Source organism: Pyrus communis, chromosome 7 (genome assembly GCF_963583255.1).
Source record: "Pyrus communis chromosome 7, drPyrComm1.1, whole genome shotgun sequence".
Taxonomy (NCBI): Eukaryota; Viridiplantae; Streptophyta; class Magnoliopsida; order Rosales; family Rosaceae; genus Pyrus; species Pyrus communis.
In genome coordinates, this window is record NC_084809.1 from 4,454,056 (window position 1) to 4,466,763 (window position 12,708).

A 12,708-nucleotide genomic window follows, 5' to 3' on the forward strand; every position below is an offset into this window, starting at 1 on the left:
CTAACGCTACACTTCATTTGAAATTGTTAGTCTCCATCTAGCCCCAAGCAACCATGACAGATTCTCGTATGTCTATGTCAATTATTACGTAATATAATTGATGAGTGAGATAGATAGATAGGAATCTCCATATTAAGTTTTTCTTCCAAAATCAACTAAATTTTGCACCATCCAAATTTAGGTCAAGTACAAACTAGAACCGTCCCTGATATTTTAAGTGCGAGAGAAACTAACTAGGTTAAAGGGGTTTCTTTTTTCATATACCAGAAGCTTCTTGTTGCTTTATTTTATATTACTTTCCTTATCAAATTACCAAATATATAAGAGAGGTTTAACAAAACACTCCCAGTTCATTTTTAACGAAAAACCACATTTATACTTTTCTCTGGTACTATTCACTATACATTTAAAAATGATTTTTCATTAAAAGAGAAGTTTTTTTGGACTTTTCGTTAGTTTTCATAATATATAAAGGATGCAATTGAAAATAAAAGGAAAGAGATTTTATGTATGTTGCTACAAAAAATGCAGGTGGAAGTGAAAGATACAAAAGAAGAAACAAAAAGAGAAAAGGAAAAGCAGAAGTGCAGGCTAGGTGGGTGCTTGTCATGGATGAGAACAAGGTACAGAGAGAAACATAGACCAAAAAACAAGAAGAATAACTTTCTTTCTCATCTGAATCTCAAAGAGTACTGAGAAAATTAAATTATTATCAGGAGCTGAAATTATTAATATGGTAAAAAAAGAAGAAAGAGAAGTGAATATTTGCAGGGTGAAAGCAGAGATTCTCTGTGTCTTTTGAGAAATCTTTTGCAGAGAGGAAGAAAAAAGAACAATCCATCAATGTATTATTATGTTTACGTTTTATGTAGTAATACTTTGAGTCACTGATGATGTTAACGTTTTGTTCTTGTTATGTTCAAATTGGCTGACATCTTTGGGCTTCACTTATGCTTTTTGTTCGTGCGCTTTTGAATAGGATTCGAAATATGAAGATCTTGGAGTAAATACTTTAATCTTGGGAAATTAAAGGCTAAGTCATTTTTTAGTGCGGTTAACTATTATCTAATTTATTGATGACAGAGCATTAATTATATTGATTGCATATCGACATCATCTCAAAGTATTAATAGTATCAACAACGCATGTGCGACCTGTCCACATTTTAATAAGTATAATTAACCGCAGTGAGAAAACCGTTTTGAAGATATGGGATAAACTTAATATAACTTTCATCATCATTGGTCATCCAGTCGTGTATCAATTTGTATGCCAAATTTTTTTGAAAATAACGAGAGGTTACAAAAAAGAAAAATGGAAAACCTTGACAATTCCAGAACTATCTTATAATGATGTACATCAAGTTTATGACCTCCGTCACGTGCAGGCTCATCCTGCACATAGAGACTGGAGAGGAATATTAGAATAAGAGAGAAATATATAGGTGCGTAGCCCCATCCTACACCCGCAAGCGCCCAAAGAAGCGGAGAATGAGAATATAACTCAAAACCACCTTCAAAAACGTCTCGGATAACCATCTTAGACAACCACTAGTCCCACAAGCTCATACGAGAGCGGGCAAATAATAGAAGAAGACTCGAAATAGCCAAAAGAAAAACAACAAATTGAAGAAGTTGGCTACTACTCGAAGTGGTAGAAGATCTAAGCTTCAAGCAATGGACTAAGCAGAATTGAATTTGAAGCTACCGAGATGAGTAACGACGACTTCAATTTTGCTCATATTTCCGATTCTCTCTTCAAAAATCCGTGTATGATACAATAAAGCTTCTGCCAACTGAATCTAAACAGAAAGTGTTACAAATTACAAGTGACAAAAAGCTGCATAATATGAAACTACACTACTAAAGAGCAGCATTCGATCAAACTATAATACATCTTTTTTTTTTTACAACGGTGATGCAGAAGGGTTAGCGTTGGAGTTGGATATAAGTCGGACTTCGTATAGATCATTCTCTCCCTTCCCTGCACCACAAAGTAAGTAGTATTCCAAAAAGTTCGGTGTAAGTGAAATTCAAATTGTTGAACCCACAGGTTTCTAGTTCTACAAGTTCGAAAATTTTCATTGGACTTGAAGCATTTAGGAATAAAACTCACCAACTTCAGCTGTGATTCCTGGTCCGAAGAATGAAGTAAACTTAGCCTAGAAATGTCAGAATTCGATTAATCAGTATGCAGCATCTTTTTCTCAAAATGCAAGGTCAAATAATTTATTATGCCGTGAAGCACGAGCAAACTTGTAAACATTGTCTTCAAGAATAAATCTAAATATAGATAAATGCGACTATTAACAGGTGCAGCGGGACTCTGTAGACTCATAATTCCTTACCTGTCTTTGTTCAAAATCTGACAACTGCAGAGCTTTTGCCTCAAACACCAGGACTAGAGAGTATCTACCATCTCCGGTGACCTAAGAACATACGATCATAATTTGAGATAGTATTAGCAGTCGGGGAATAATGGTCGGTCACACTTTGATACAAAGTAACTAATAGCCTCACCACAAATTGAAAGGATTAAAACCTTAAGGATGTTACAAATGGTTGAGGTTCTTTAAGATGCAAGATACTTCAAAAATAATTGAGCAATCATATCATGTCATCAGTCTGCTCTTGTATGCGATATTTAGGAAAGAACAAATTCTCCTTTCATATAAATTCCCGAAAGAGTTTTATTTAGTGGAAGGTAATCAAAAGGATATTACAAGTAGCCACAAAAGTTGCTGTTTGCTGATACATTTCGACGCAAAAAAAAATTTTGTTTAGTAAACTCGAAAGTTTATGCGCTTGAAACCAACTGCTGGTGAGAAGCATACCTCTTCACGAACACTTTGGAGAGTAGGTGCACTCCTCCGAGCAATTCCTCCACCCTGAAAGGAGAACCAGGTAAACGAGAAGATGTTAAGCACAAAACAGTGCTTGAAGCGTATATTCTTTAATGAGGCCCTCAGAATAACTGTGCACTGAGCATAAGATTATCTACATCCAAAATTCTTTTAAAAGTGAAGTGTTGTGATGACAAGTCGCTTCCAAAAAGGTACACGGAAGGCCAAACATTTCTTTCACTCTCACAGAACATTCCGAAACAAATGAATAGATGTCATAGAGTTCTTGTATTTACACGCAAAGCAGATAACGCACCTGACCATACTGGAAGATTCGTTTCAACGCCTCATCCAAATGCTGCTCATCTCCATAACGATACCTCGTAACATCATTCCTCACCTAAATCCATATATCATAACATTTGGGTAAAACAACAAAAAAGAAAAACCATGAATTGCATGCATCAGACATTCAAAGAAGTGATCCACTCTATCCATTTATGGACTTAGAACTAACCCCGAAGTTCAGAGGGGTTGATCATATTTCCCCAACATCCTATTCTATATTTTAATGATATTGATTCTCAAGCACACGTTTCTTCAAAAGATCCTTTTCCAATCACCTCCCGCCTTCGTTCAAAATTGTTATGAAGAATCACAAGAAGAAACTACAAATCTTGCCCAAAACTGCAATCACCTAAATATATATGGGACAATACTACTAATGAACGACACGTTACTGGCACATACAGTCCAAGGTTTTCGAGGGTTGATGCAATAAATTTACGACACCTTATATAAACCATTACAACATCTATTTTCTTACATTACCACGTCTTTTATGTCACAAACGAGGCAGTTCAATCTAATTACCTGTGTAAGGATTGGGGTGGCACTTGTTTCCCTTAATTGTAGCGCATCCAAATAAGTCAAGCATGGCACTGGCTTTAGTTCTGCATACTGCAAAACAGAATAACGGAACACGATGATGCAAATAGATACACAAAATACTTCCAGTCACGAAATAAACAAAGCCGAAGTTTGTCTAAATAGCAGAGCAAGAACCTAGGTGTGAACTTGTTTTGAGAATCAAAGCAAATTATCTAGACAAAACGTTCATGAAACAAATCAACATCTACTAATCCGCATCATCGCACGGACAACATTTGAAGCGGGCAGTAGCCTGCATTATAACTTGTACACAAGATAATGGCTTTGGTAATTAGTGTTACCTTGAAAGCCATACCAATGATTGCAAGAGGGAAGCCGTATGTGAGCATCAATGCCGACCATTCGGACCCAGGAAGGATATTAAAATACGCTCCGAAACCATACCTGTTCGAAATCCATCACAACCACATGAATTAATTACGAAAAAACATGTAAGAATCAAAATATGCTCAAAAAATTTACAAACTTGATGCTGCGATAAAGTACTCACGACAGGAGTGAAACCCCAACACCCAGACCAATAACCCCAAACGAAACCTGCAAACACCACACAAGAAAAACTACATGATACAAGTATACATATTCATATCTACATAAACAACTTATATTAGAATCCTCGAATCTTTCCAAAAATATGCACGAAATAGAACTGGTTACAATTTTCTTTTATAAAAAGTAGAACTGAATGGACACTAAACGGACAATAAAGTGACACTACACTTGTTTATTACATATCCCATCAATTATATTTTTGTTTTTAAAGTTTGCAACCAATTTTATATGTGCATATTTTGTTTCGCAGACGATTGGCACGTACCTCTCGCACGTGTGTGAATGAAATAAGAGGAAGGTAAAGAAGAGCAGAGGGTACCTTAGCAAGGGAGAACTGGTCGTCGGGAACGATGGCTTTGCCGGCGGCAGAGGAGGAGGTGACGGTGGAAGGCTGAGTGGAAGAGTCGGCGGCTCTCTGGATGGTCAGTTTGGGCTTGGACTTCCAGAGTTGGTGGGCTCTGCGTCCAATGGGATCCAGGTGGATGAGGAAGCTGGTGATGGGCCTTGATGAGGATGAGGCAGTGTTATGGTGGCGCAGAGAGAGAAAGCGGCTGCGGTTGACGTCATGATGGCGGCAGGAGCTGCTGCTTCCTCTTGCAGTTGCAGTTGGAGTAGATAGTGCTTGCGTTGCCATTGGATTCTCTCCCTCACTCTCCTTCCTCAAAGATTCAGACTTTGAGAGAAAGCTTCAGTAGTTTTGCTGGTTACTCCCAACCGCCAAATTTCTGATTACGTGTCCTCATGTTATCCATTTTATTTTGCTTTTTTAGATAACTTGTAAAAATACAATTTGACTACAAATTTAAAAGTACTTCTGAATGGAAAAAGCTTTTTTTGAATTATTTTTCTACCTTCTAATAAGAGTACCCTGTAACAAAAAAAAAACAAATATATATATATATATATATATATATATATATATATATATATTATGAACTCCAGTGTTTTATACCGCAAAATAGTCATGAACAAATGAAAAAAACTTCAAGGCCTGACCAAGAATTCGAGATAGATCAAGAGACATGAAAATCATTTATATAAGTTCCAAAAGCCGTTCAGAAACAACTATGACCAATGCTCATCCCATAATTTACATTTCCCATTACAAAAAAAATTATGATCCAACTATTCGCTACTGATACTACGATCTAGTGATATTTCTCTTCACTTGTGAGTGACTAGTCTTATGTTCGTATCTATGGACAATTTTATGTATATATCATGTATAAAATAGTTTACAAGATCAACCATAAATAGGAGAGGAATACAAGAAAGAAAGTGGAGGAATGGTGCGGACAGGGATGGCAACTCAGCAAGCATGAGTGAAGACCTGACCTCCACTATCTCTAACTTAAACTAATACCTAGCTTTACATGATGAGGGAATATTGCTCTTAAATAAGCCTAAAGTAAACAAACAAGCAGCTAACCCTAGCCGAAAGTAAGATGACAATGAGTTGTTATCCATCACCAACTAAACAATGACAACTAGACAAACCCTACCACCAATAATAATAGATACTTCAATACTCCCCCTCAAGCTGGATCGAGAGTTCTTCTGGATCCAAGCTTGAAGAGAAGACGATCAAGTTGTGCAAAAGGCAGAAGCTTGGTGAACACATCGGCAAGTTGATCACTGGAACGAACAAATACAGTTTGTAATAGCTTGGACTGAACTTGGTTGCGAACGAAATGACAGTCAACCTCGATGTGCTTTGTGCGTTCATGGAAGACGGGGTTGGCAGCAATATGCATTGCTGCTTGATTGTCACAGTGAAAAAGAATTGGTTTGGAGGAGATGATTTCAAGATCACGTAGCAACCTCTTTAGCCAAATTAGTTCGCATGCAGTCGATGCCATTACACGGTACTCAGCTTCTGCGCTTGACCGAGCTACAACAGATTGCTTTTTGCTCTTCCACGTAACAAGGTTACCACCAACAAGAGTGCAGTAACCAGTTGTGGATTTGCGATCAAGGACATTGCCTGCCCAATCAGAGTCTGTGTATCCTTCAATGGTGAAGTGTCCGTTGTTTTGCATGAAAATCCCAGTTGATATTGAGCTTTTCAAGTATCGAAGGATCCTTTTAACTAGTTGCAAATGATGAGATGAGGGAGAATGCATGAACTGGCTGACAAAGCTAACAGCATAAGCAATGTCAGGTCGGGTTATAGTCAAATAGATAAGTTTTCCTACCAACCTTTGATACTCCGATGCATTTTCAAGCTGGATGCCTGAGGTTTCATCCTTGAAATTTGTTGGTAGTGGTGTTTTGGCAGGCTTGCAATGCATCATATTTGCTTCTTCTAAAAGATCTAGAACGTACTTTTGTTGATTTAGAAACAAACCAGTTGGAGATTGATCCATTTCGATTCCAAGAAAGTATCGAAGTCTGCCAAGATCTTTGATTTTGAAGGTTGAATGTAATGTGGCTTTGAAAGCAGTTATTTCTTCTGGATTATCTCCCGTGACAATAAGATCATCAACATAAACAAGTACCACCAATCTTCCATGCGTACCAATCCTAGTGAACATTGAAGAATCTGCATTGCTTCGTTTAAAGCCGGATGACATAAGGACAGAACTAAGTTTTGAGTACCAAGCCCTTGGAGATTGCTTGAGACCGTAAATAGCCTTGTGAAGCTTGCAGGCTATTCCTTGTTCCTTCTCTCGTTCATGACCAGGTGGTAGTCGCATGTATACCTCTTCTTCTAACTCTCCATGTAGGAAGGCATTTTTTACATCCATTTGATGTAGAGACCAGTTTGAATTGATAGCCACCGAAAGAAGCACTCTAACTGTGTTCATCTTTGCCACAGGGGCAAAGGTTTCTTTGTAATCTGCTCCGAAGGTTTGTGTGAAGCCCCTTGCAACTAACCTTGCCTTGTGCCGCTCTATGTTTCCATCTGAGTGAAATTTGGTCTTATAAATCCATCTTGCCCCAACCACACGTTGACCTTTTGGCAGAGAAACAATGCTCCAAGTTTGATTTTCATCAAGTGCCTTCAGTTCTTCAAGCATGGCTTGCCTCCATACAGGAGATTGGTGTGCCTCTTCCAAGGATCGAGGCTCAGAATTTTGGGATAACTTGGTCACAAAGACAGCATGAGATGGAGAGCTCTTGCTATGAAAAACCATTTGTCCAATAGGATGTCTAGGCGTGTAGATTTCAAAATCATCAAGCCTGGCTGGAGGTTGTCTGTTTCGAGAAGGATTCCTTCGTGGAGGAGGAGGTTGTTCAAGTTGAGGCTCTCTCCTTTCGAGAATGACTTCTTCATTATCTGCTTCCATACTTTCAGGAGCTGGCTCTATCTCAACAGCTTCATTTTGCGGTGTTGACAGCCTTGTATCATCAAGGAAGAGAGGGGTAGGAAACACTTCATATGAGAGCTCCCCCTGAGGTTCATCATCATGCATTTGAAAGAAGGAGTAAGTTTCATCAAAACGCACATCCCTGGATACACATACCTTTCTGGTCTTAGAGTCGTAGCATTTGTATCCCTTTTGGGAAGTTGAGTAACCTACGAATGCACATTTGATAGCCCTTGGATCAAGTTTATCTCGGTGAATAGTTTGAATGTGCACATAGCATACACATCCAAACACACGGAGATGACTTATGTCAATTTCTCTCCCCTTGAGAATTTGGTAAGGAGATTTGAACTTCAAGATTCTACTAGGAAGGCGATTGATGATGTATGCAGCGGTTTGTATAGCTTGAGACCAGAACTTCTTTGGAACTTTTGCTTGTAACATTAGTGATCGTGTTTTTTCAAGCAAATCTCGGTTCTTTTTTTCTGAAATGCCATTTTGTTGTGGCGTTCCTACACAACTTGTTTGTTGCAAAATTCCATGCTCACTTAAGTAAGTTGTCATGGTTTTGGAAGTGTACTCAGACCCATTATCAGACCTTAAGATGCCAATTTTAGAGTTAAAATGATTTTGAATTAATTTATGAAAATTTTTGAAACACTGGAAAGCTTCATGCTTGAATTTAAGTAAATACACAAAAGTAGTTCTAGAGAAATCATCAATGAACGATATGTAAAATCTGTAACCATCAAAGGACTCTAAGGTGGCAGGTCCCCAAATGTCAGAATGGACTATTTCAAAGGCTTTGGTAGCTCTAGAGAGAGAGTGGGGAAAGGGTAACCTGGTGAACTTAGATTTTTGACAAACTTCACAATCTGGAATCACTTTACAGAAACTAGGAAAAAGAAAAGACATAACATGTGAAGAAGGGTGAGCTAATCTCATGTGCCACAGCTGCTCCTTGTTTACAGTGCTTGAGTTTACGTAGAAACTTTTTGGGAAACTTGAAGAGAATTTGACATAGTACAGTCCATTGAGGAAGAACCCTTTACCAATCGTTTCCTTCAAAACTTGGTCCTGGAAAATCACATAGTGAGTTGAAAAAATTGCAAGACAATTTAGCAAATGTGTTATTTTTCCTACTGACAATAGTTTGAAAGGAAAAGAAGGGACATGCATGACAAGGGATTCTTTTGGACTCGAGAAGATTTTGAGTTTCCCTCTGCCTACTATACGAACTTTGGTGCCATTAGCTACGGAGACAAAAGAAGGAGTGGAAAAGTTTTGAAAATCATTTAGTAAAGATGCATCGTTAGTCATGTGATCTGAAGCTCCTGAGTCAACTATCCAAAAATCACAACTACTACTAAGATCCAAAGCAGTGGAGATAGTTGCAATAATACCTGGCATGTCATTTTGTGACACTGAGTTTGATTGTTCGAGGAAGCCAGCAAACTTGCCGAGCATGGCTGAAGGAGTTTCATGATTTGTTGCTCCTTGTTTCTGTTGCAAGAAGTTAGCGAATTCATTTATGAGAGCAATGGGACTAGAGGAAGAGTTTATCACATTATTGGAGACATTGTCGCAAACAAGATTTCCTCTAGGAGTGTAGGCAGGCTTCATTTGGTTTCTTGGTGCTCTTCCATCGTCATTGAACTTAGGTTTAAGTTCAGGATAAAGAATCCAGCACTTCTCTTTTATGTGTCCAATACCTGTACGACCTATCTTCACACAGTGAGAACACTTTAAGTCTGGTCGTTTTCCCTTGTATGGTCTGGAGAAGGTGAAGGCTCTTGCTTCTGATGGCCTAAAATTTGATTCTCCAACGACTATGTCTGCGTTCATGACCTTCTTTCTTACTTCTTCACGTTGAATAACGTTGCAGACCATCTGTAAAGTGGGAAGTTCAGGTGTCATTAAGAGATGGCTTCTAAGGTCTTCATAATCTGGTCCAATGCTGGCAAGCAACTGGAACACTTTGTCTTCTTCAGCACGCTTTAAAAGAATGGTTGTGTCCGTGGTATGAGGTCTGTAGAGATCCAATTCATTCCATTTGGCCTTCAAGTTGCCAAGATGTTGAACAAAAGAGAGATTTCCCTGTTGTAATTCCGTAAGATCTTTCTTCAGCTGAAATACTCGCGCAGCATTGTTTAGATCTCCATACATGTCTCGTACGGAATTCCAAAGTTGGTGAGATGATACTGAGTAGCTGAAAATCTCAGCCATCTTTGGTTCCATAGAGTTTAACAGCCAAGACATGATAAGTTGATCTTGGGATACCCATGCTGCATAATCCGGTGCAGTTGTTTCGGGGATGATGTCATCCTTTTGAATGAATGGGAGCTTTCCATGTCCTCCAAGAGCGAGAGAAATAGCTCGTGACCAAGGCAGGTAGTTGAATTCGTTTAGAAGCACAGAGCTCAAACGTTGAATTGGATTGGTATCCATGGTTTCGTTTTTTGAAGTTTTTTCTGCTGGTATGGCCATAATGGCTCAACTGGTTTGGATTTGGTGGGTTTTTCGGAAGAACACAGAAGCAGGTCCAAGAGGAATCACTGCTCTGATACCATATGGACAATTTTATGTATATATCATGTATAAAATAGTTTACAAGATCAACCATAAATAGGAGAGGAATACAAGAAAGAAAGTGGAGGAATGGTGCGGATAGGGATGGCAGCTCAGCAAGCATGAGTGAAGACCTGACCTCCACTATCTCTAACTTAAACTAATACCTAGCTTTACATGATGAGGGAATATTGCTCTTAAATAAGCCTAAAGTAAACAAACAAGCAGCTAACCCTAGCCGAAAGTAAGATGACAATGAGTTGTTATCCATCACCAACTAAACAATGACAACTAGACAAACCCTACCACCAATAATAATAGATACTTCAATAGTATCTCTGAATAACGAGTTCACTGCCAATTTATTTTCTCACCCCTCATACCGTAAATACATCGCTTTATAAAAAAACAACCATTAAACTTTCATAACCACAACCTGAGGCAGCGCGCCAATTTTTCAATATCACTTCCCCTTCGAATCAGAACTGTCGTAAAGAGCGAAATTCGAACTAGGAAACATCTGGCTCTTTCATTTCAGCACCGTAAAGAACCAGTTTTCAACAGAAGGAGCTCCATCCCATGTTCCCGTATCTGTACAATACTGAAAAGTAAAATTAGAACATCGAAATAACTCGTGAACTGGAAATCTACACATTGTATTTGGCACAGTTAAAGCTAACCTTGAAGCAATATATCTTCACCAAAATCGCCTTTCAGTTTCCATAAGGCATAGCCATCAGCATCCACAACATAAGGCTGTATTCTAACAGCCTCTCATATTTCATTGCCTATAAAATAAGTCAAAACAATTTTAACACGAGCATGTATAACAGGCACATGAAAAATACGAAAGCTTAGTTACTAGCAAAACGATAACCAGATTTCCGTGAAAACCCACAACATTAAAAGAAAAACATCAATTGATAGAAACAAAAAAAAGGAAATTGAAGGGCTGAAGATACTCGAATTGGAACTTACTTTCCGGTAACATGGCTATTTCTGCTTCAAGAACCTCCATGTGAGCTCGAGCTGCCTCACTTGTGATTTGCGAAACAATGGAGTCGGATTCTGAAAGTTGGACAGCATCGCCACTGTTTGCAGTGGTCCTCTTAGCTATCTCCTCCTGCAACTTTGCTTCGAGATCCTTCTCCTGCACATATATGATTTAGTTAAAAAACACAACCCCTTGTTGGCTCCAAAATATGCTTGCCTCTCAAAAGCTTGCCTGGTTTTTCACATTACCTTATCTTTAGCATTAGCAATTTTTCATTTGGCATCCCTTTTTTGTTCGACAGGCCTTTCATTTTGCTCTTCATTCCATCCACTCGGTCTACTGGAGAAAAGATTGAATAGTTATCGTCACTCGTAAATCTAAACAGCACAATTACAAAAATTGACTATTCACATATTATGTATCTTCTACTTACTCAGTGTCGTGAGCCTCATCATATCCATCACCGCCTCCACCAAAACACTCCGTGGGCAGCTCCATCATCACAAGGTCGACCTTACAGACCCCTAACGCAGAGATCAGATTCACCAAATTTTGAATGAACAGTTGGTGCTTGCTTCCTCTAGAGACCTAACGGAAAATGAAGGTGGCGGAAATCACATGAATTATTTCCACCATTAAAGCCTACTGAAGTACTTATGCATAAATGTTATATACAAGGTAGAGTTCTTACACCTCACGGAAAGCAACGTCCGAGCGCAGAAGATGGAGGTGTAATACGTAAGCAAGAAAGTAGAGGATAGAAGGCACATGCCCTCTTCAATTATGCAATAGATGGCTTAAAAACAGGCTAGATTAGAATGGTTTTTCCTATATATCTTCCTTTTGTTTAATTTCCAGATAAAATTTGTGGAATAAATATCTATGTTCAATCTCGCACACTGTATGAATATGAGAAATGAAGAAAGACTAGGACTGGTTACTTGGTTAGAGTGTGAGCTCATGAATTATAAAAGTTTTACCTTCGAGCTTATTTCTTTCATATTAGAAGATGAACTGTGGCTGCGATAGAGCTTGAAGTTATCACCATTTTCTTCAGAAATCGACTCGCAAGAACAAAATCTCTCCCTAAGCCTCAATTTATATTCTCGCATTCAGCCATTGGGGAGATTGCATAGTTAACTCATGATGATCATGCCGGACATTGGAGAGCTGCTATTTGTACTGTCCTAGTTCCCTTCCCTCTTCGACATTTGGCAGGAGAATTTGGTGGCCAGTCAAAGTTTTTGGGATTTGTTAATATGTTTTTCCTTTTATGGTTGCAAAGTATCAGGAGTTTTAACTTTCTTTCCTATTTAATTTATTCTTCAGATTTGTTTCTATAAAAACTCATAGACTTAGAATTTTTTTTTTTCAGATTTTGTACCGTAAAAGCTTGAAAGCATGAATATTCTTCAGATTTCTTTCCGTAAAATCCTAAAAGCATCGACTTCCTTTAATCTGATAAAACAATTCTTTTAAAAAAAAAAAAA

At 38.3% G+C, this 12,708-nt stretch overlaps 1 protein-coding gene and 1 long non-coding RNA gene across 2 annotated transcripts; both read right to left on the reverse strand.

Moving 5' to 3' along the window:
- Positions 1 to 1,772: 1,772 nt before the first annotated feature.
- LOC137739588 (uncharacterized) lies at positions 1,773 to 5,073 on the reverse strand. Its single transcript, XM_068479211.1, has 9 exons — positions 4,665 to 5,073; positions 4,284 to 4,330; positions 4,075 to 4,177; positions 3,716 to 3,802; positions 3,159 to 3,242; positions 2,834 to 2,887; positions 2,348 to 2,428; positions 2,116 to 2,161; positions 1,773 to 1,983 (listed from the first exon to the last, which is right to left on the reverse strand). Exons 1-9 carry the CDS (start codon positions 4,977 to 4,979, stop codon positions 1,907 to 1,909), a joined length of 894 nt encoding a protein of 297 aa, XP_068335312.1. The 5' UTR covers positions 4,980 to 5,073; the 3' UTR covers positions 1,773 to 1,906.
- A 5,831-nt stretch (positions 5,074 to 10,904) lies between these two features.
- Positions 10,905 to 12,512, reverse strand: LOC137738864 (uncharacterized). Its single transcript, XR_011069065.1, has 4 exons — positions 11,652 to 12,512; positions 11,467 to 11,557; positions 11,203 to 11,374; positions 10,905 to 11,012 (listed from the first exon to the last, which is right to left on the reverse strand). It is a non-coding gene; the product is annotated as an uncharacterized lncRNA (long non-coding RNA).
- Positions 12,513 to 12,708: the final 196 nt, after the last annotated feature.

Excerpts from the sequence above, each read along its gene's own strand:
- LOC137739588 (XM_068479211.1), bottom strand. The coding sequence starts at position 4,979 with ATGGCAACGCAAGCACTATCTACTCCAACTGCAACTGCAAGAGGAAGC. Across the intron at positions 2,429-2,833 it reads TCCAAAGTGTTCGTGAAGAG|GTCACCGGAGATGGTAGATA; the intron begins GTATGCTTCTCA and ends GTATGTTCTTAG. Across the intron at positions 2,162-2,347 it reads CAGATTTTGAACAAAGACAG|GCTAAGTTTACTTCATTCTT; the intron begins GTAAGGAATTAT and ends TGACATTTCTAG.